The following is a 21,550-nucleotide window of genomic DNA, read 5'->3' as shown; positions in this document are numbered from 1 at the left end:
CAGGAAGAGGAGTAGCAGAGGCCGAGAGACCAATCCAGAGATCCTGACCAGGAGGGAGCAGGACAAGACAGGGAGTGAGGCAGCTAAGAATGTGCCCAGCAGGGCTGAAGCTGGGGCGCACTGGCAGATTGTTTATGTAATGTGAAGGAAACCCTGGGTGTGGTTCCCAGCACTCTGACACAGAAGGAAAGGAAGGATAAAACTGAGAAGGGGAGAAAGGGTGAAGTGAGAAATGGGTGGTAAAGGAAGAACATACAAGAAGGCAGGGCATGGAGACAGTAGAGAGACAGACAGCACAGGCCAAATCTTGCTGAAGACTAAGAGACAAGATAAAGCAAGACCAGGGAGGGGCATCCCCAGGAGGAGGGTGGAGGAGACGGTGTAAGGGAAGGGGCATCCAGTGTTTCTGTAGAAACATCCTGCCACTGAGAACTTGCCAGGCTGGTGGAAGGCCATCCTCGCAGATCTTTGACTGGCCTGAACCCCACTCCCAGGGAAGACAGTTTCCTTCTCGGTGGGAACAGGTCTGGCGTGGGTGGAGAGCCCCCACCCTGAACTCCCTCTTACCTGGGTTGGAGAAATCTGTCTGACAGCTCCCAGTGCTACAGCCCCTTTATATCCCATGCCACGTGCCTGCTGCCTAAATTTGGAGTCATCTGCTGGGACCCTCCCTCCCACTTCCCTCCTGTCCTGGCTCCTCCTCCTTTGATCTCTTGGCTCTGGAGGTGACAGGAGGACAGCAGGGCCCCGAGGTTTGCCCATGAAAGGTCTGTTGCCCTCACCCCTCTGGCTCCGTGGCCTTTTTTTAGTCCTTGGGCACATTCCTCCTCCCCAAAGGGCCGATGGGCAGATAGAGGAGAGACAGGACCGTCTCACACCCCCCACCCATGGCCCTTACCCCAGTTATTTTTAATCTGAAGGGTGAGTTGAACAACTGGGTAAGGGTCACCTTCTCTTACAGGGCTAATATTTGTCCCCTGCCTCCCACACACAAGCTCCTATCCCAGGCTCTCCCTCCCCCCTTTCCACCCTGGCGATCTGCACAGCTTCAGGCTGAGGGGTGCCTCCTGCTCTCTCAGACCTGGAGTCCCCAAGGACAAAGTCATGGTGTCCAGGGAGGGCATCCATTTTGCAGGTGCATGACTCAGTTTCCCTTTGATAGTAAGAGAATTCTACACCTCCCCTCCTCTCTCTCCTTACTCTGTACAGATACCATCTATGGTCTCTGCTGCTCACATCTCGAGACAGGTGTCCTCCAAAGACCTTGCTACCTTGGTGTAGGGACACGTATAGAGTCTCCATTCTATTTTCGATGGTCCCTGAGATGCAGACTATCACATCCAGTCTCTTTAAACCATGGGAGAGACTTGCCCACTCTCTGCCTTGGGCAATTTACACACAAACCTGCAGTCTGGTAACCTCACTTACAGAACTGAACAGCTGCACATCCATGCCCATTTTCAGTCAGACACACACATGCACACAGACTTTACACATTAACCCAGCTAAGCCTGTAGCTTTTCTTTTTTGCTTATGCACATATCATGCACAGCGATGTTTGGGCATGTAGGTTTTGACCCCTCCCTCTGCAGCCTTCCGCTCCTGATGGGAGGTGGGAAGGGGGGGGAAGGCCAGAGGTGTTAATCCTGGGGCTGAGGGAGAACGGGTGTCAGTGTGTGTGTGGGGGGGGTGCTCCCTTCCGCCTCTCCAGGCAGCCAGAGGATGCAGGTGCTGCTTCGGATGCCTGGCAGGCGCAGAGATTTACACCAGTTGGCCCCAGGCTCCGGATTCCGTGGGTAGGGGCTCTGCACACTGACCCCTTCCCAAGCGCCCTTCTTTAACACTCCTGGGGCCTTATACTTACATGTATGCCCTCTTCTCTGGCACCATCAAGCACCCAAGGCCCAGAGGCAAGCCCTGTCCTCCGGGGCTGCAGGTTTTTCAGAGGTTGTAGGTGTTGGTTGGGTCTTTAGCAGGTTATGCCTGTTATAACTAAGTAGACACTGTGTTCAGGAGACAAAGCCAGACTCCCCTGCCCTGGCTTTCCCCTACACCCTCACACCCAGGAACACCCTCCCTGCTCCCAGCTCCCACCCTATCTAATGTCACTTCTCAATATAGCTCTAGAGTGTGGAGGTGGGCAGGACACACAGCGGTCAGTTTTTCTGGGTACAGCACTCTCAGTGATGTGGTGTCTTCCCAGGGTCGCCAGCCCCCTAGGGTACTTCACTTCCTTTGTGGTGGGTGGGCATAGGAGCATACACTTCTCTCCGGGGGCCTTAGATCTTGTATGCAGTGTTCTTGAAGGGACCCAATTCAATCTTGCATTCCCATTTGCAGGCACCTATGCCAAAATGGTTGTTCTCAGAGGATAAAGGCCACCTGTCTGCAGCTGTGTCCCGGGAGGTCACTTGAGGCTCCTGTGTGCAGGCTCCAGGGTTAGCCCATGGCCTAATATGTCACTGCCTGGGTTCTCAAGCTCTTGAGGACATGATAAGGCACTGAGAACATTGGGTCAGCCTGGGTCAGGTCCAAGTGACAAAGGCCAGGCTCTGTCCTCAGGGAACCTAGTAGGCCGCTCAGGCCAAACTTGGTATAGGTAGTGGGAGCTCGTGGGGGATGGTGGGCATGGAGTTCCCATTGCCTCCTATGGAAGATGCTATGAGGAAGGCGTTAACTCAGTTCTGGGTTCTGCCCTCTTGTGTGGCCTGGCTTGCCCTCTTCTTCCTTTCCTAGGCCCCCTTGTATCCCCTGGCTCTCACACACTCTTTTCAGCTGCCTCCCAAGTCAGCCCTGCAGTCTGATGAACATTCTAGAGTATGTGGACACAGATGGACGCTCTGGTCACAGGTGAGACAGACCATCCCTTTGTTACCTGGCTCCCCCGTCTCTGTCAGTTCCTGTGTCTACCCTTTTGTTCCCTGTGTCTCTGTCAGTTCCTGTGTCTACCCTTTTGTTCCCTGTCACGACATCAGCCCTAGCCTCTGCTGTTCCGGCGTGCATACCGGGGCTCTGCCTTTGGCAGGCTGATCTGAGATCACTCACCCTGGCTCGTTCCTGCTTCCATGTCTTGCCCCAGGTTCTTCCTCTGCTCTCTCCATCTTCCCTTCTCCCCAACTTTCATGATTTACATCTAAAGGCAGCCCGGGTGCTTCCCTTTATAGGATTGCTTCCGGCGCTTTTGGATTCTCAGTTCCAGGCTCCTTCTCATCCCCTCTCCTCACCCATCTGAGTATCATCCTTCTCTTGAGGCTCTCCCACCAGTCCTTGACCCTCTGTGTGTGCACAGCCTGGCCGCCTTTGCAGCACTTTTATCTCTTGCTCTTTTAGGCTCTGGCCCTTAGCTTCCCCGGACTTCTCCACACATCTCCTTCATCCAGTGTGATCTCTTTAGACTCTAGGGATCTCTCCACTGCTGTTCTAGGAAGAAGAGCAGGTTTGGTCGGGAACCCAGATGAGGGTATAAAGAGGAGACTTGGGGGACCTGGGCTCTTCCTGTGGCCTCCTTATGCCCAGAATCTCTTCCTTTTCTGTTTCCTCTGCTCAAGCCATGTGCTGGTTTCCCATCTCTTCTGACTGCATCTGATTGGGCCTGTTCCTTCTCCTTCTTTATTTTGTTCTCTGTCCTCCCTCACCTGCTGCTGTTGCTATTGGTAACCAACCCCTCATCCTCAGCACAGGGCCCATGCTCTGGTTGCCTAACTCTGATCAGAACACAGAGAGAGCTGTGGAACAGGAGTCTGGCCTTGCACAAGTGTGTCTATGGGTGGGGTTGAGGAGAGATTCAGCGCAGAGATGGGCCGGGTTCAAAGAGATGTCTTCAAATCCCACCGTCTTTCAGACTCACATTCCTAAACCTACCCTCAGCAGCTCAGCTGTGATAGAATATCTGCGGAACTAGCTTTGCTTAGCTGGAGCAGACCCTACCCCTAGGCCCTCCAGTGATTCAGTTCCCCCTTCTTCCAAAATCTGGTCCCTATGTTGTCTGCTTTGTCTTAAGAGGACTTGCCATACACAGGGACAAACTCTATCTTCCAGCTGATGCAGAGGTAAAAAGCCTTGCAAATGGAAGTCACGGAGGGGAAATGAGGGAGAAGAAATGAATAGCATGGGTTGGGTGCTGGGAGGATGGGGAGGAAGAAAGAAAGGTACGTGAAGGTTGCTGGCTAAGTGGGAGGCGCCAGGGCCACATGGACAGCTGTGTTCTGAATGCCACATGACCACATCTCTCTCATCCTGTGTCCTCTCAGAGACCTGCGTGGGATGGGGTCTAAGGGGACATTATCACATCTGCCGAGGGGCTCATACCTCTGCAGACTGAAAAGTCACTGGTCAGTTCCTACACTGCGGGCTTTCTCCTGGGACCCAGCTCTGCGTATTACCACTGTGGGATACTGATTAGCACCTGCTCGCAGGTGTGTGGTAGGTGAGCTCGGAGCTCCAGGTGAGTTTGGAGGCTTCTTTAAATCCTGTTTCAACCTGGCAGGCACTGGGCCTGGGGAAGTCACAAAGGAGGTATCACTTCTCGCTATGTTCGGCTGGAGGAGGATCTATGAGGCAGTGCTGTGCTGAGAAGGCTCCGAACTTCACAGGGTCCTGGGGAGCGGCCTTTGCCGCTTCCCCTCCTTCTTCCAAGCCCCACCTCCCCACCCTAGAGCCCAGGGACAGAGGTCAGAGAAGAAGAGACCAGAGGCAGGATTTTAAGGAAAATTGCTTTATTCTGCTTCCGCCGAAGGGGAAGACTCCAGGTCGGAGGGCTTCACAGGCACCCTTAGAGTTGGGTAGCACAAGATCTACTCCTCATTCAGACCCTTTTGAAATAAAAACAAAGTCCAAATTAGCTCTGGGGAGGCCAGCATTGTGGGGACAACGTATGGAAACTGAAGTTGAGACTGGGACGCCAGGTAGGTGGAGACCCTGTGTGACCTTGCGGGATCCCCTCTGCAGGCAAGGATATGTTTCCAGGGGTCAGTGTGGAAGGAGAAACTTCTGGAGACAAGGGCTCTTGAGTAGGCTGGAGGGAAGCTGCCTCTGAGATCAGTGTAGTCCTTGGGATATTCTTTACATGTTTGAATTAGCACAGGAGCCAGCATGAGGTGGGAAATAGACACGGTAGCCAGGGGAACTGGATCTAATGGGTGTGTATAAATTGGGGCTGTATAGGGTTTCTGACTCCTCTTGACTTGGGGTTTGCCGAATCACTGCAAATGAGGTCACAGAAAACCTTAGATGTCACTGGGAACTCAATCACCTTAGCCTTTGGGGCTTTGTGGTTCAGCTGGGTACCAAATGAAACAACACTGTCTGAGGGGGCAGAGGAGTTGCGCCTGCTGTGGGAGGTGACAAGCAAGGTCCAGGGGAGGAGCCCACCTTGGCACCGATGTCACGGCTCTTGGCCCGCAGCTTGTTGACCTGGGACTCGGCGATGTCCGCCCTCTCCTCTGCCTCATCCAGCTCGTGCTGTACCTTGCGGAACTTGGACAGGTTGGTGTTGGCCTGCTCCTCCTGTGAGCGGATAAAGGGGATGGGTAAGAAGGGTCTCTTAGCCTTCCGGTCTGGGGGGGACCAGCATCCTGGGTCCCTCCTCCTGGCTTCAACCCCAGCAGGGTCACTCACCGCCTCCTCCGCCTGGCGCTTGTAGGCCTTCACCTTCAGCTGCAGCTTGTCCACCAGGTCCTGCAGCCTCAGTAGGTTCTTCCTGTCTTCCTCTGTCTGGAGGTCAGAGGAGAGCAAGGGGTGAGAGTGCACAGACCTGGGGGGCAGCGCCCCACCCTGGCTTCTCTTGTCTTCTTCCTCCCAAACGCTACATTCTGAGCCAACGCTTGCTCTCTGGCCTTCACAGAATATTTGAATTTGCTTATAATTTCTTACTCAAGGAGCATCTTTTTCTGAGGCATGGACTCTTTCTGCAGCCAAGGCTAGTCTCAAACACACGATCCTCCTGCCTCAGTTTCCTGAGTATTGGGATCACAGGTATGAACCACTAAGCTCACTTGGAATGTGACTATTTTATTAAATAACTCTATAAAGAGAGAACCCAGTAAGATGATGTGATGGCCGAAAGTGTGGTGGCTTATGCAGCACGCTGTCCTAGGGAGCTGGACCCTGAAGGCCCTGGAACACCACGGAGCATAAAGCCACTGGCTCTGGGCCCAGCATGCACTGGGAGTGACTCTGGGTTGTAAGCATGATGGAATTTCCTGGGCTGCAGTGGGCTGACACGAACCTGATCTAGGCTAAGGACAAAGTGTGCTTAGAGGGCGTAGCATGCTAGACAGAAAGACAAACAAACGCAATTGGAGCACTGCGGAAAGAAGGGTTTATGCTGCCCTGGGCACCTGAAATGTTTTGAGACTTATTTGAATGGCTTTGGTGTCTTTGGTAGCAGGCCTGGCTATCAATTTTCTGCTGGAGAAGAGTATTGCTGCTTGAAGCCGTGCTGTCTATAGCATATCCCTGGTGGCTGGGCTGAGAGGACACATGTCAGGGTGGCACACTAAGGCCATGAAGCTCAAGTGTGGTCCCACGGGGCCAGGGGACAAGAGTCCATGGGTGAGCAGAGTGGAAGGACACCCAGGGGCTGCGTGCCAACTCTGGCTAGGGGAAGGTAGCAGCCCTTCTCTTTTCCCCTTGGTTGCTTCTCCAGTGGCTCAAGGCCATTGTGTAAGGCTGTGAAGGCAGCCCTGCCCCGCCCCGCTCCGCCCTGCCCCACCCTGCCCTGCCCTGGCCGACCTGGTAGGTGAGCTCCTTGATGCGCCGCTCGCTCTTCCTCATGCCCTTCACTGACTCTGCATTGCGCTTCTGCTCGGCCTCCAGCTCATTCTCCAGCTCCCGGACCCGGGCCTCCAGCTTCTGCAGCTGCTTCTTGCCGCCCTTGAGGGCGATCTGCTCGGCCTCGTCCAGCCGGTGCTGCAGGTCCTTGATGGTCTGCTCCATGTTCTTCTTCATGCGCTCCAGGTGGGCGCTGGTGTCCTGCTCCTTCTTCAGCTCCTCAGCCATCATGGCGGCCTGTGCGCGGGAGGGGAGGGCGTGGGCTCTGCTGCTCAGGTCCTCGTGGGCTCGCTGCCCAGGCTAGGGAGATGCTGGTCTGGAGTGGGTAGGCAGGGAGGGGACTCACATCTGTGATGGCCTTCTTGGCCTTCTCCTCCGCGTTCCTACACTCCTGCACCGCCTCCTCCACCTCTGTCTGGAGCTGGGAAAGGTCTGCCTCCATCTTCTTCTTCTGGTTGATGAGGCTGGTGTTCTGGGAAGAGAGTGGCAGAGCAGGAAAGACACTGGGCATCTCTGAGGGGCTCCTCCCCCTGTCTATCATCTGCGGAGGTCAGGATTGTACAGGGTACCCCCTCACCTGCGAGTGCAGCAGCTGCACCCGCTCGCTGGTCTCAATCAGCTCCTGCTCCGCCAGCTTGCGAGACCGTTCTGTCTGCTCCACCACAGCCCGCAGCTCCTCCAGCTCCGCCTGCAGCAGGTTGTTGCGCCGCTCCACGATGGCGATGTTCTCCTTCAGGTCGTCATTGGCACGGACGGCGTCATCCAGCTGGATTTGAGTGTCCTAAGGATCAGAAAAATGAGTGTAAGCTAGACAGCCGGCTGTGGTGCCCTCATGACACTGTCACACAGGACTGGATGTGGGTGGAAAACCATTGTGGTTGCTCAGGGTTGGCCTGTCAGCTATCTTTATAATGATGGCGTGACAAGAGAAAGCTGGTGTTCCTACCCTCTAACTAGCATTTATAGGAGCCAGCCCTTCCCTAGCTGAGGTGACCCCCTGTTTCCAGAAGTCTCCGAGTACCTTCAGCAAACTCTGGAGGCTCTTCACTTGTTTCTGGGCCTCAGCAGCCATGCGGTTGGCATGACTGAGCTGGATCTCCATCTCATTGAGGTCGCCCTCCATCTTCTTCTTCACCCGCAGGGCCTCATTGCGGCTGCGCGTCTCCGCATCCAGGGAGGTCTGCAGGGAGTCCACCACCCGCAGGTGGTTGCGCTTGGCCTGCTCCATCTCCTCATCCTTCTCTGCCAGCTTCCTTTCGATCTCTGCCTTGATCTGGTTGAACTCCAGCTGGGCACGGAGGATCTTGCCCTCCTCATGCTCCAGGGAGGCCTGGACAGGGTGTGGGGAAGAGGTTTTGCAGGCATATAGTCAGACACCATGGCGGAAGCCAGGGTCTGGCTATAAACCGTGGTACAGAGAGCATTCTGGAATGGTATACACAACTCAGTTAAGAGATTCAGAGGAAGGAAACGAGAGAGGGTGTGTACAAGAGATATGAAAGCAAGCTAATGAGAAGGGGGATGCAGACTCCCAGGGGGGCGGAGTGAGGCAGCTTTGAAGACAAAGAGGAAAGTGAAAAGTGTTGCCAAGGAAACAGAGGCAACGAAGCACAGAGTGAAAAAAAAAAAAAAAACTACAGGCAGGCAGAGGTGGAAAAGGGACCGAGCTGAGATAGGAGCCTCTTTAAAGTACAGTAAATAAAATGTTTGCATGAAGGACCTTGAGGGACCTTGATGTCATCTGACATTAACAAATGTTTGCTGGGTGCCTGCTGTGTCCAGCACCATCCTGGACCCTGGCAATGGACCACTGAGGTGGAATTCGGGCAAAGGGAAGATGGGAACAGGGGCCAAAGCCTAGATTCCAGTTCCCACCGAGGCCTGCTCTCTCCTGCTGCCCACCTCAGCTTCCTCCAGGGCAGACTGCAGCTCCAGCTTCTCTGCCTCCAGCTGCTTACGGATCTTCTCCAGTTCGTGGATGCTCTTCCCAGTGGAGCCCAGCTGCTCAGTCAGGTCCGAGATCTCCTCTGAGGATCAGAGGACCAGAAAGATCAATACACCTCGCCCTGCTACCCTCTCCCAGCGGCCCTTCCCTGCCCCCAGCTCGCCCACCCTGGAGGTTCTTGTTCTCCCGCTTGAAGGTCTCCAGGTGCTCCAGAGACTCCTCATAGGCATTCTTGAGCTTGAAGAGCTCTGTGCTCAGGGAGCGCGCCTCCTTCTGGGAAGACTCCAGCTCTGACTGTGACTCTTCATACTTCTGCTTCCACTCGGCCAGGATCTGCAGGGAAGGAGCACGCTGTGTCCAGAGCTGCCCCAGGCCCTCTCCTGACTCAGCCCTCCTCCCCTGCCTCCAAGGAGCACTCTCTGGCCTTGAGCTGGCACTGAGCCCGTCCCACCAGCATGCACGGTGGGTGTCCGCAGCCTCACCATGAGCCTACCTTGTCAAAGTTCCTCTGCTTCTTGTCCAGGGCTGCGGCGGCGGCGTTGGAGCGCTCCACGTCCACCATCAGGTCCTCGATCTCGTTCTGCAGCCTGTGCTTGGTCTTCTCCAGTGAGGAGCACTTGGCGTTGACGGCCTCCACTGCCTCCTCTGCATCCTGAAGCCTCTGAGCCAGCTTCTTCCTGCAGCAGGGGAAGCAGGGATGGTGGCCGGGGAGAGAAGGATGGGGAGAATGGAGGAGGTAGGTTTGGACAAGAGGCAAACACGTGACTTTCAAAAGACTATCCTTGACTACCTAGAAGCATTCAGAAAAGCCTGAGGTCAGGCTTCAGAGGCTAGGCGCTTGGCAGGCGAATCTTAGTAGCCGACCATGAAGACATATAGCATCTGTGAGGACCATGAGCCTGACCCTTCTTGGCCACATCAGCCCCATTCCCTACAGCACCGGACCCCAGGTGGGAGCACTCAGCCCTCAGACAAACCTTTTGTTCGTCTTATATTCGGATGAGAAACATAACGCGAGCAAAAAGCTTCCCTGAGAGGAGCAGGAGGTGGGGGTGCCTAAGCGTCCTCTATGTGTGGGCTACAGGAGCATCAGACCGGGCTGCAAAGGAGCCTTAGCCAGGGCTGGCTACCCAGGACTCACTTGGCCTCCTCCAGCTCCTCCGTCCTCTGGATGGCGTCTGTCTCATACTTGGTCCTCCACTGGGCCACCTCTGAGTTGGCCTTGGACAGGACACGTTGGAGCTCGGCCTTGGCCTCTGTCTCCTCCTCATACTGTTCCCTCAGCAGGTCACAATCATGCCGGGCTGACTGCAGTGCATGGGCCAGGGCGTTCTTGGCCTGGGAAAGAGGTGGGTATCAAGGAAGTGGGTCAGCTTTTTCCTCTGCTATCCCTTAACCCCACTCTCAAGATGTCTCAAGGCCACATCTACCTCCAGCTCTCCAGTGAACCTGGTGTGGTTTGCTGAGCAAGAATGACCCTAAATAGCAAAGCAGTGCTGCACTGTTTACAAAGTTCCGTGCCCCACCACCCGATGCTCCTTGCAGCAGCTCCGATCACACAGTGCACTTATAGGTGCAGAGACATCAGGAAGTTTACCTTAGATTGCCATACTGCAAGAAGTAGGACTAAGCTTTGGAGTTGGGGTGTTTGTACATGTTTAGGGGAGCCTGAAGTCAACCATGGGTATCATTTCACAGACACTGTCTACCATATTTCTTTGAGACCAAGTCTGTCAGAGACCTCAAGATCACAAACTTGTCGGGGCTGGCTGCCAGTCAGTCCCAGAGATCTTCCTGTGTAGTGATGATTTTAGAATTTTGGTTTATTTTAAAAAAGAAACAGAACTACTATAAGAATGTGTGTTTGTTTTACTCCCAGGTTTGGGGATGTGGGGCTGCTTCAGATTGTCCAAAGCAGCTGATTGTGATTTGCCCTGTGCTCTAGCAGGAGTGTAATTTTGCCAGCTGCAGATAGCTTCTGCAATTGTGTGACATTTAGAATTCTAGGGACTTTTCAGAGGGGATGTAAATGCTAGGGCCAGAGAGATAGGGCTGGATGTTAGGGGCTGTTGGTCGCTGTTGGTCATGGTTTGTTAAGTAGTCGCGTGCAAAGAAGAAAGTAGAAGAAGAGGAGGAGGTGGAAGCAGAAGAAGAGGAGGAGGGAGTAGAAGAGGAGGAGGAAGGGGAGGGGGAGGAGGAAGGAGAGGAGGAGGAAGAAGGAGAGAAGGAAGAGGAAGAGGAAAAGGAAGAAGAATTAGAAGAAGGAGTAGGAGGAGGAGAAATTAGATATCCTGATGGTGAAGATCAAACTTGGCCAAGCAACTCAGCCCAAGCAGCCCTAACCAGCAGGAAGTAGTCTGACAATAACATCATTCCCTTTCCAACTTCTGACTTTATCCAGGGATCTCTTTCCTTTCCCCTGTATCCTGTCTTCTCTCATATCTAGTGTTAGGGGGTGGAAAGGGTGGAAGAAAAGGGTGGAGAAGGGTAGGGCGAAAAAGAATCCACAATGTAGTAGAGGCACGCTACATGCCCGTCTCTGCCATCCAAGTGCTGGGGAATGAGCTCAGGCCCAAAACCTTCATGCTCCTGCAGCAAGCACTTCACTGACCGAGCTAACTCCCCGGCTAGAGCCCTGTGAGGTTTAAGAGCTCATGGTCTTCTCTCTTTACCATGAACTCGGTACTGGGCTAGAAATAGGCTCTGGATTTCTTCTCCACGCTTCAGGTCGCTCTCATAATCCTAGGACTCCCTGTGCAGTCCCTGCACCCCATATTTGTTACCCAAGAAGGTCAAAACCCAACTCCTCAGACCAGTGGCTCTCAACCTTCCTAATGCTGTGACCTTTAATGCAGTTCTTCACATTGTAGCGACCCTCAACCATATAATTTTCATTGCTACTTCATAACTATAGTGGCATAACAATGGGTGGGAACCTAGAGGTTGAAAATAATCACTACCTTAGATAATTTCCTCGCTGCCTCCCTAATTTCCCTCCCACCCCAACCCCTGAACAACAGTAGGAGGGAAAGGGGCTTTTCTCAGCCCGGGGAACAGATTTTTAAAGATACTTAGTAAAGACTGGGCTAGTAGCCGGGTGGTGGTGGCACACGCCTGTAATCCCAGCACTCTGGGAGGCAGAGGCAGGCAGATTTCTGAGTTCGAGGCCAACCTGGTCTACAGAGTGAGTTCCAGGACAGCCAGGGCTACACAGAGAAACCCTGTCTCGAAAAACCGAAATCAAAAAAAAAAAAAAAAAAAAAAAAAAAAAAAAGACTGGGCTATTTTTTTTTTTTTTTTTTTTTTTTTACAGTTTGTAGAGAACTGTGGACAGACAAGCCTCGCTCTTTGAGAAGAAAGAGATGCAGAGTCTAGGCCCATTGGTGCGTTCTATGTGTGGGCCAGGCGCTGAGTCAGGCCTTACCTTGACCTCCTCCTCCAACTGCCTCTTAAGGTCCTCCAGCTGCTGGGTGTATGTGAGCTTGCCTCGCGTCAGCTGAGAGATCAGAGCTTCCTTCTCGTCCAGCTGCCGGGACAGCTCCCCTGGGGAGGCACCAAGGTACCTTTTAGCCCCTCCCCACCCTCAATCTTGCCTCTAACCCTTAGGCTCCCTTCTCTGGAGAGGAGCATGCACCCCCCCAGGGCCAGGATGGCTCAGGAGATTGGGGCTCACGGAGCTCCAGCCCTGGGCTCACCATTCTCTGTCTGCAGCTTGGCCCGCTGGCTGGTGAGGTCATTGACAGAACGCTGTGTCTCCTCAGCCTTGCTCCGGTGCTCATTCATCTGGTCTTCCAAGGTCCGGCACATCTTCTCCAGGTTAGCCTGAGAGAGGAAGAAGTCACAGAGTAGGTGTGGGAAGGAACTAAAATGGAGTAAGGATTGCAATTAGCGAGAAAACACCATGGAAGGTAGGGGGGCAACCAGATGAGCCATCAAGGAAGAAAGAGGGTGGATACCGGAAGCAGATGGAGGGGATTAGAGGGGCAGTTGCTGGGCGGGCCCACCTTGGCCTTGATGATCTGCTCCATGTTGGAGGTGACATCATCCAGCTCCAGCTTGAACTCGCTCTTCTCTTTCTCCAGCTTCTGCTTCACCCGCTGCAGGTTGTCTATCTGCTCGCCCAGCTCGGCCACACTGTCGGCATGCTTCTTGCGCAGGGCCGCGGCCGTGGCCTCGTGCTGCAGCGTGGCCTCCTCCAGGTCCCGCCGCATCTTCTGGAACTCGGCCTCGCGCTTCTTGTTCATCTCGATCTGCACGGAGGTGGCCCCGCCGGCCTCCTCCAGCCTCTCGCTGATCTCCTCGAGCTCCCGGGACAGGTCAGAGCGCAGCTTCTCCACCTTGGCGCGTGCTGTGCGTTCGGCCTCCAGCTCCTCCTCCAGCTCCTCGATGCGTGCCTAGCGGGGGACACAGAGGCTCAGGACACAGAGGCTTCCAGGACCCCTCCACTGAAGCCCTGCCCCTGGGGCTCTAAGACCCCTGGCCTATGAGAACAGCAAGTAAGTTTGATGTGTTAATGGGGAGGTGGACAGAGAAGGATTTAGGAGAAGGTGTCTTGCACAGCACAGTCAGCTTTCATTTAGGTGTGAGCATTGCATATTGTCTTTATTAGAAGGAAGCAGATCTCTTAGAGAAGGGCAAAAAAAAAATCTGTGTCTCATGGGCTTTTGCGCACAGTTTAGTGGGGGAAAGTAGCAAAAGTGTAACTGAGAAAACCACAGTTGTTTGGTAAAACAGCTTAAAACCTAATTCAAGGCCTGCTATAGAGGAAAGAACTGTAAAGGCTGAAGGGACCTCAAAAGTCACCAGGTCTTTTGACGGGGTGAGCATTGAGACTCAGAGGTCTGCAGTGCAGTTCTGTGATCTCCCGACTAGACAGTCTGAGACACAAAGCCAGGCCTTCTGCCATCTTGACCTTTCCCCCCCTCTCCCAGGGTCTCTTCCTGTCTGTCTCTTCCCAGGGTCTTTCTTGGATCATATAAGCCCCAACTGAGGGCTCCCCACAGGAAGCCTTGTTCATTATCTCCTTCCACGGGCACCCAGTTTGGTGATGCGGGAGTAGGGTGACCTGGAGTGGGACCCAGGGCAGCCGGGAGCTGCCAGGGCCGCCACAGTCAGCTGGAGCCCCTGGCCCTACCTGAAGCTCTTTGAGCTTCTTCTGCAGCTGGCTGCCCAGGGCCTGCTCATCCTCAATCCTGGCATTGAGCGCATTTAACTCAAAGTCCTTCCTGTAGGGAAGAAACGGGGTGGGGTAGCAGGCCAGGTAGGCACCTGGAGAATCCACCAGAGATTGGAGGCTATATAATCAATAAAGTGCAGGCAAACAATACTTTCAAGAGTGATTTAGGCTAACACCTGCTGTCGGGGTCAAGTCTAGTAAGAATGTAATGAAGAGCCCTGTAGTGGGGTGGATGGGGAGGGTGGGGCTCTGTGGGGCTTTCCCTTCTTTTTAATTAATTAATTAATTAATTAATTAATTAAATGCATGAGCATATACTGTTGATGTCTTCAGACACACCAGAAAGGCATCAGATCCCTATTGCAGATGGTTGTGAGCCACCATGTGGTTGCTGGGAATTGAACTCAGGACCTCTGGAAGAGCAGTCAGTGCTCCTAACCACTGAGCCATCTTTTCTAGCCCAAGCTTTCTCCTCTTATCCCAAGTTTTCTCCTCTGTGAAATAATGAGCCTATAGCAAAGCCCCCCCCCCTTTTTTTTTAATTTCTTCCTCTTTGGTGCTGGTGGTCTTTAACTTGTCACTGTTAGCTTGGGCGACTCAGTTGCCTCTTTTTTTTTTTTAATTGGTGTGTATTCACTGTACATAGTGCTAGGATCATAAAGATGGTTTCTCCCCCCTAGAGCATGTGCCGTGATCATGCTCACTTCCCTGTCTACTCCTTAGTCTTTCTGAGCCTTGGCTGTCTCTTTGGTAAAGTAGGATGATGGGCACCACCTTTGTAAGGATTCTGAGGAGGGCAGCTTGAGAGGACTGCTCTTCCAGAAGAAGCAAGATTAGTTCTCAGAACTCACACCATGCAGCTCACAACTGCCTCATAGGCCAGCTCCAGGGGGTCTGGTGCTCTCTTTCAACTTCTGTGAGCAGTGCGTGTACACACACACACACACACACAATTAAAAATAAAATATATCAAAAAAAAGAAGGTTGAAAAACCATTAGGACCGTATGTAATTCACTCATTCATTCAGCACACTCTGTGCTCAGGGAAGTGTGAAGACTCCTATGCAAACACAAGCTGAAGTACTGTAAGATCCTCAAATATCAAAATGCGCTTTTGCAGCTCTCTATTCAGGCGACTCAGTTGCCTCTTTGGGAGCCATGCGCACCTTTGGGAAGGACTTACAATAAAGACTGGAACTAGAATCTACCTAGAAAATAAGAAATGACCCAACCCCTCTGTGTTTTGAACAGCAGAGCAATTTCTTTGAAATTATGAGCAGCCTTCCTCCCTATCTGACCAGGTGCTCACAAAGGGAGCAAGCTTGTATCTTCACCTCTCCCACGGGCCTAGCGGGGGACAAGGTGCTTGCGAGAGCCAAGCGAGACTCCCTGCTACGGAGGACCACGGGACCGGATGTGTGGGTTGGGGAGCCTTTGCCCCAGTTTGGGCATCCATTGCCTGTTTAGGTGGCCCTTGCTCGGGTCAGTCTGACCCGTGGTGACCTGCGCTGGGCTGGCTGAAGGGCCCCGGCAGTATGGAGCACGGTACTTTTTGAGTCGCTCATCCAGCTGCTGCTTGTCGTTCTCCAGGTCCATGATGCTCTCCTGCGTCAGCTTCAGGTCACCCTCCAGCTTCCGCTTGGCTCGCTCCAGGTCCATGCGCACCTTCTTCTCCTGCTCCAGGGATCCCTCCAGCTGGCAGAGAGAAGGGCCAGCTATGAACCGCAAGGTAGGACATCCTGACCTGAGCTTTGTTCATCTATATTTTGGAAATCCTTAGAGAATCCAGGGCTTTGGACACTTCCCTAGGAAGGACCAATGTTTCCAGGGAACCATGAGAATGTCTAGACTGAAGGGTTTGCTCAATAGATATTTTGTGAATGAATGAATGAATGAATGAATGAATGTGGGATAAGATTCCAAAGCCATAATCATTCATTCAGCACCCTGTAAGTACCTACGGGTTCCAGGCTCTGTGCAGGGGACTGGAGACACAAAACTGAGTAAACTCAAGCGCCCATCTGAGGGGAGCTCTTAGTCCTGTGACTGAGACAGATACTGAGTTATTAGGGCACAATGGTAAGGGAGTCAGTGGACATATACACATTTGAGGGAATGATGGTCATTTGGGACCACATTCTGCAAAGATCCTCCTCAGGGAGCCTAACAATTTACCAAAGAGACATACAGTAAGTATCCTTATGAGATAATCCTCTAAACCCTGTGGCCAAAGACAAGAGTTATATGGGTTTAAATTTTTAACTTTAAAGCTTAATTAAACAAAAAGCCAGCCCAGGCCGCGCATTGTGGCACATGCTGTAATGCTCCCAGCACTTAGGAGGCAGAGGCAGGAGGATCTCTGTGAGTTTGAAGCCAGGATCATCTACAGAATAAGTTCCATGGCTACACAGCGAAACTCTCTCTCTCGAAAGCACAAAATCAAAACAAAACAAAAAAGCTACCCCTGTTCTCAATCACAACAGTGAGATTAGATACATTTTTTGGAGTTGATAACCCTCATGCTTTCTAGTCCCCAGTTTTATTCTGGGAAGATGTCAATAGACTAAAGACTTTCCAGTACCCCAACACCCCCACTCAAACACAGCCATTCGCACACACCTCTCAACACAGAAGGGCACGATACGTCTAAGCCCATTATGCCCAGTTTACTTACATCATCCACTTGCTGTTCCAGCTTCACCTTGGCCTTGGTCAGAGTATTGACCTTGTCTTCCTCAGCCTGAAGGTCATCCAGGGCCTGCTGGTGGGCCTCCTGCAGAGCTTTCTTCTCCTTTGTCAGTTTGACAATGATCTCATCCAAACCAGCCATCTCCTCTGTCAGGTTTTTCACCTGCCAAACACAGATCCCACATCATTCCCTTTAAGTCAAAGGACACCGCGCTGGGCACACCCAGAGGAACCTCTGTGCCGTGGTTTGGAGCCCGAGGGAGCCGGCTTCACCTTGTTCTCTGTCGCGTGCTTTTCCTTCTCCACCTTGGCCAGCGTCAGCTCCAGGTCATCAATATCCCTCTTGAGCTCCGAACACTCATCTTCCAGCTTGCGCTTCTTGGCCGTGAGCTCGGCGTTCATCTCCTCCTCGTCCTCCAGCCTCTCGGTCATCTCCTTCACCTTGGCCTCCAGCTGGATCTTGTTCTTGATCAGCTGGTCACAGCGCTCCTCTGCATCCGCCAAGTTGTCTTGTTCCTGGGGGGGAGGAGCGGACGGGGGAGCTGATCAGAGAGATCAGGCCGTTGTCTCCTCGATTTAAGGAAATGCACCTGCTGATGTTACACCCTGTGAATCTTAACCCATGAGACAGGCAGGCGGCTCCTGTCTAAAATGAAGAAATTTGAGCTCAAAGATGATTTATAGTTTCCCCTAAGATCTATCTCTCTTTTTCTGTGTGTGTGTGTGTGTGTACATGTATATTTTGGGGACCGAATCTCTTACAGCCCAGGCTGGCCTTACACTCACTGCTAACCGATGCTAACCTTAAACTCTCGATTCTCCTGCCTCCGCCTCCCAAGTGCTGGGATAACGGGCTGTACCACCATATATGTCTAAAGCCGTGTATTTAAAAGGGGATTCTTTTTTTATCTTTTCTTCTTCTGAGGAGGTCTTCAAAAGCGCGCTACCAGAATCCTCAGCCTGTGAGTGACAAGATTGTACACTCCTAGGTAGAGAGAGGTGTGGGGTTGTGGGGAGCACCGCCAGACCAAGGCTAACGATGGCCACGCGGCTCACCGCCTGCACTTGGAGCTGCAGGTCGTTCTTCTCCTGCAGCAGCGACACCATCTTCTCCTCCAGCTCCTTGCGGCGAGCCTCAGACTTCTCTAGTGCATCTTTGACTCGCCCAAACTCCTCCTTCATGTTGGCCATCTCCTTCTCCGTCTCTGCGCTCTTTAGCAGTGGTTTGATCTTGAAGTAGAGCTTCATCCAGGGCCAATTCTTGACCCCCATGAAGGCGCGAATGTTCCACTGGATAACCAGCAGGGAGTCTCTGCGGGCACAGTGAGGAGAGTGATGTGGGGCTTCCCGTCCCTTCCCACTTGAGGCCCTTATTCCTAGATCAATCCACTGTTCCTTCATTTATCACACCCTCTCTGAGGGCCTCAGAAGCTAAGGACCAGCTTGTGTTCATAAGATTCCCTCTTAATGATTTCTTCCTGCTGGGCTCACTGAAGTCTTTCTCTTGGCACCACAGTCACTGAATTAGCCGGAACCTCAGGAGGGCTGGGGTCCCTTAAAGACTCTCTCTCACCTGCGTTCCAGCAGCTTCTTGAACTCCATTCTGGAAAGCACGCCTCGGGACTGGGCCTGGATTCTGGTGATGATGCGGCTCAGCCTCTCATCTCGCATCTCCTCCAGCAGCCCCAGCAGCCCCGCCTTGAAGAACACCTGCAGAGAAGACTGTGTGTCAGGCATGACTAGGATGAGGTGTGCTGGGGAAGTGGTGGGCATTTGGGGACAACTGAGGGAAGAATTGGAGGGAGGATGCCGTTGGCGGCTGGAGATGGGATGGGAAAGTGGTTCTGGGAGTGGAGAGCTACCTCGTGGTTCAGAGATAGCCTTTAAGATGATTGGTAAGAGGCTGGGAGGGAAAGAAGAGGAACCAAAGGAAAAGAGACAGCTTTAGCTCATTTGTCTCTTTTTTCCCTCACCTTGGTGTGACCAAACTTGTACTGGTTGTGGTCAATGTCCAGGGAGCCCAGCAGCTTCTCAGCCCCCTTCCTGCTATCAATGAATTGCCCCTCAGGGATGGCCGCTGGGTTCAGGATGCGATACCTTGGGAGGGAAGTTCTCAGAGTCATTTGCATTCTGCATGGGTCTGCTCTGCCTATAAAATTCCAGGGACACCATAGACCCCTACTCCCACAAAGGCAGCCCACCCCTGACTCCCTGAGACCCAGGGCACCCCTTACCTCTGCCGGAAGTCCCCATAAAGAATGCGGTTGGGGAAGCCCTTCCTGCAGATGCGGATCCCCTCCAACACGCCGTTGCATCGCAGCTGGTGCATGACCAAGGGGTTGTCCATCACCCCTGAGGCAGCGGGGAGGACAGATATGATTGGGGAGAGCATTGGATTAACACCAATCCTCTGGGTTCTCATCCAGGCCCTGGCAAGGCTTACGTCAGTAAGTCAGTCTGAGAGATTGAATGCTGTGCAGGCCACTGAGCTAACTGAAATCTGAGCCAGTCTCTGAACCTGGGTCTCCTGATAATTTTGTTTCCAATGTTTAAAAACAGATAGACACTCCTTAGATGTCACTCATGAGATGATATCCATAGAAGTACCTGTCATATAACTCTGAGGTACATTCCCAACATAGGGGGACGCTGGGAGGGGCAGCCTGGGAGAAGAATGTGATTTGGAAACCACCATGACTTGGAGATTACTCAGGGTCCAGTCTCTGAGACAGTGCGTGTCCTGAGTGGGACAGCGCAAGCCCATGGGCTCACCTGGAGACTTTGTCTCGTTGGGGATGATGCAGCGTACAAAGTGAGGATGCGTGGAGCGCAAGTTTGTCATAAGTTTGTTCAGATTTTCCTGTGGCAGAAAAAGAGGAGGAAATAAAGAGCAAGGAAGAAGAAGAAGTAGGAGGCGAAGAAGAAGAAAGAAAGGAGAGAGTCTGGGAAGTGAGGAGACGGAAGGATGCCGGAGAGGACGCAGGTGAAGGGGGAGGAGGATGAAGAAGTGAAGGGAGGTGGGATGGCCGGCAGATAAAGAAAGACGGGAGCATGGAAAGGGCCAAGATTGAGCCCAGAAAAACTGGTGCTGGGAGGAGCTGGGGAGCTAGGACACAGGAGCTGGGGCTGCGGCGCTGGAATGAATGGGGAGCCACGGTAGACAGGGGCTGGGCCCACACTCACCCTGTGCAGAGCAGACACGGTCTGAAAGGATGAGCCTTTCTTTGCCTTGCCTTTGCCCTTGTCTGCAGCTGTGGGAAAGGAAGCCAAGGGAAGGGGAATTAGTGGGCACATAGAGAGGAAAGGAGTAGGGGATGGAGACCTACAGCCCCTCCTCACATTTCCTCTTTCCTGGCCACCAGACAAGGCTTTTCAATATGGCGGCTCCAGTGTCTCCACCAGGTCTATATCTCACTGAGTCTGTTCCATACATCTCGGGGTGTACCGTGATTTTGCAACTGATGTGCCTCAGAGCTATGGCGTAAACCTTAGCGTGCTAATGCCCGGGTACTTACGTGCATCGGCTCCAGCATAGTTGGCAAATAGATTGCTGAGCAGCTTGAGGGAGGACTTTTGGTACAGTCCCACCACCGTCTCGTTGAGTGGGTCCTTGTTCTTCTGTAACCAGCCCAGGATGTTGTAGTCCACGGTGCCCGCATAGTGGATCAGGGAGAAGTGAGCTTCCTGCTTCCCCTTGACATTGCGAGGCTTCTGGAAGTTGTTGGACTTGCCCAGGTGGTTGTCATACAGCTTGGCCTTGAAGGTCATGTCTGTGGCCTTGGGGAACATGCACTCCTCCTCCAGGATGGACATGATGCCCATGGGCTGAGGGTGTCGGGAGAGAATCGCTGAGTAAGCTTCACTCGGTCGAGATATTCTTCTGTGTGTCAGTATTTACTCAGACATGCACATAGGGTATGATGAGACCAGGCTCCGCCCAAGGATAGCAGCTATGTACTGTGTGACACCTGACAAGCTTTCCACAAGTGGGGATTTTTGTTCATGTCAGAGAGACTTTTTTTCCCCAAATCTGAGTTTGTGACTGCTTCTGATGTCTCTATCATACTCCACCACCCAGATCCCTATGATGCTGAGTTTAAAAATAGGTACACTAGCCATGTGGTGATGGCACACACCTTTAATCCCAGCACTCAGGAGGTAGAGGCAGGTGGATCTCTGAGTTTGAGGCCAGCCTGGACTAGATAGTGAGTTCCAGGAAAGCCAGGATTACACAGAGAAACTTGGTTTTAAAAAAACAAAAACCAAAACACTCTTCTAACCCCCCATACCACTGTCCCATTTCCTGATCCTTGGATGTGTGCAACCCAGAGCCAGCGGTGGGGAAGCCCAGCTTCTAGATGCCCATCCTTCCGTGCCCAGTCCGAAGCCCCTGGGAACAGAGCTATTAGCACTGTCAGAGATATTCTGAACAACCCAGAACCCTGGAAAATAGTCCTGATTCTGATACTTAGACTGAACTCCTCAGGAGGGAGATGAGCCATCACTTTATCTGGAAATCTGAAGGGTTCATGTAAGGTACAGGAGGGGAGGCTCAGGTGGGGGAGACAGGGCTCACCTTCTCAATGAGGTCAATGCAGGCCTGCAGGTCCATCCCAAAGTCGATGAAGGTCCACTCGATGCCTTCCTTCTTGTACTCCTCCTGCTCCAGCACGAACATGTGGTGGTTGAAGAACTGTTGCAGCTTCTCATTGGTGAAGTTGATGCATAGCTGCTCAAAGCTGTTGAACTGCAGGGGTGAGGCAGCCAGTCAGGCAGGCCGACTGAGGGTCTGAGTGGCCAGCAGGGTGGGTCAGCCTGGGACTGTGCCACACACCTGCCCAAGCCTGGCACGGGCATGGCTGGTCCCCTCCCAGGACATGGCAGGGAAGGGAGGGCTTCTCCTGAGGGCAGGAACAGTGACTGACTCTATCCAGTCTCCCCTTGCCTGGCCCATGGCTGGCCCTCCACAC

General features: G+C 53.0%; 1 protein-coding gene across 1 annotated transcript in view; it reads right to left on the bottom strand.

Annotated features, from left to right (window-relative positions):
* Window positions 1–4,698: 4,698 nt before the first annotated feature.
* LOC127691541 (myosin-7) overlaps window positions 4,699–21,550 on the bottom strand; it is a 35,773-nt gene continuing 18,921 nt past the window's right edge. Inside the window, exons 15-40 of the mRNA XM_052191464.1 lie at window positions 21,157–21,327; window positions 20,096–20,405; window positions 19,764–19,831; window positions 19,353–19,440; window positions 18,815–18,932; window positions 18,554–18,677; window positions 18,154–18,290; window positions 17,637–17,892; window positions 16,854–17,096; window positions 16,567–16,743; window positions 15,442–15,587; window positions 13,851–13,941; window positions 12,721–13,110; window positions 12,412–12,538; window positions 12,141–12,259; window positions 9,858–10,054; window positions 9,210–9,393; window positions 8,884–9,049; window positions 8,674–8,798; window positions 7,793–8,101; window positions 7,349–7,552; window positions 7,118–7,243; window positions 6,733–7,008; window positions 5,617–5,712; window positions 5,371–5,505; window positions 4,699–4,811 (exon numbers count right to left, since the gene is read on the bottom strand). Coding sequence (XP_052047424.1) covers window positions 4,794–4,811; window positions 5,371–5,505; window positions 5,617–5,712; window positions 6,733–7,008; window positions 7,118–7,243; window positions 7,349–7,552; window positions 7,793–8,101; window positions 8,674–8,798; window positions 8,884–9,049; window positions 9,210–9,393; window positions 9,858–10,054; window positions 12,141–12,259; window positions 12,412–12,538; window positions 12,721–13,110; window positions 13,851–13,941; window positions 15,442–15,587; window positions 16,567–16,743; window positions 16,854–17,096; window positions 17,637–17,892; window positions 18,154–18,290; window positions 18,554–18,677; window positions 18,815–18,932; window positions 19,353–19,440; window positions 19,764–19,831; window positions 20,096–20,405; window positions 21,157–21,327 — 4,401 coding nt within the window. The 3' untranslated portion in view covers window positions 4,699–4,793. The remainder of the gene's footprint in view (window positions 4,812–5,370; window positions 5,506–5,616; window positions 5,713–6,732; window positions 7,009–7,117; window positions 7,244–7,348; window positions 7,553–7,792; window positions 8,102–8,673; window positions 8,799–8,883; window positions 9,050–9,209; window positions 9,394–9,857; window positions 10,055–12,140; window positions 12,260–12,411; window positions 12,539–12,720; window positions 13,111–13,850; window positions 13,942–15,441; window positions 15,588–16,566; window positions 16,744–16,853; window positions 17,097–17,636; window positions 17,893–18,153; window positions 18,291–18,553; window positions 18,678–18,814; window positions 18,933–19,352; window positions 19,441–19,763; window positions 19,832–20,095; window positions 20,406–21,156; window positions 21,328–21,550) is intronic.

Source organism: Apodemus sylvaticus, chromosome 8 (assembly GCF_947179515.1).
Source record: "Apodemus sylvaticus chromosome 8, mApoSyl1.1, whole genome shotgun sequence".
Taxonomy (NCBI): Eukaryota; Metazoa; Chordata; class Mammalia; order Rodentia; family Muridae; genus Apodemus; species Apodemus sylvaticus.
This window is presented reverse-complemented; position numbering and strand designations above follow the sequence as displayed.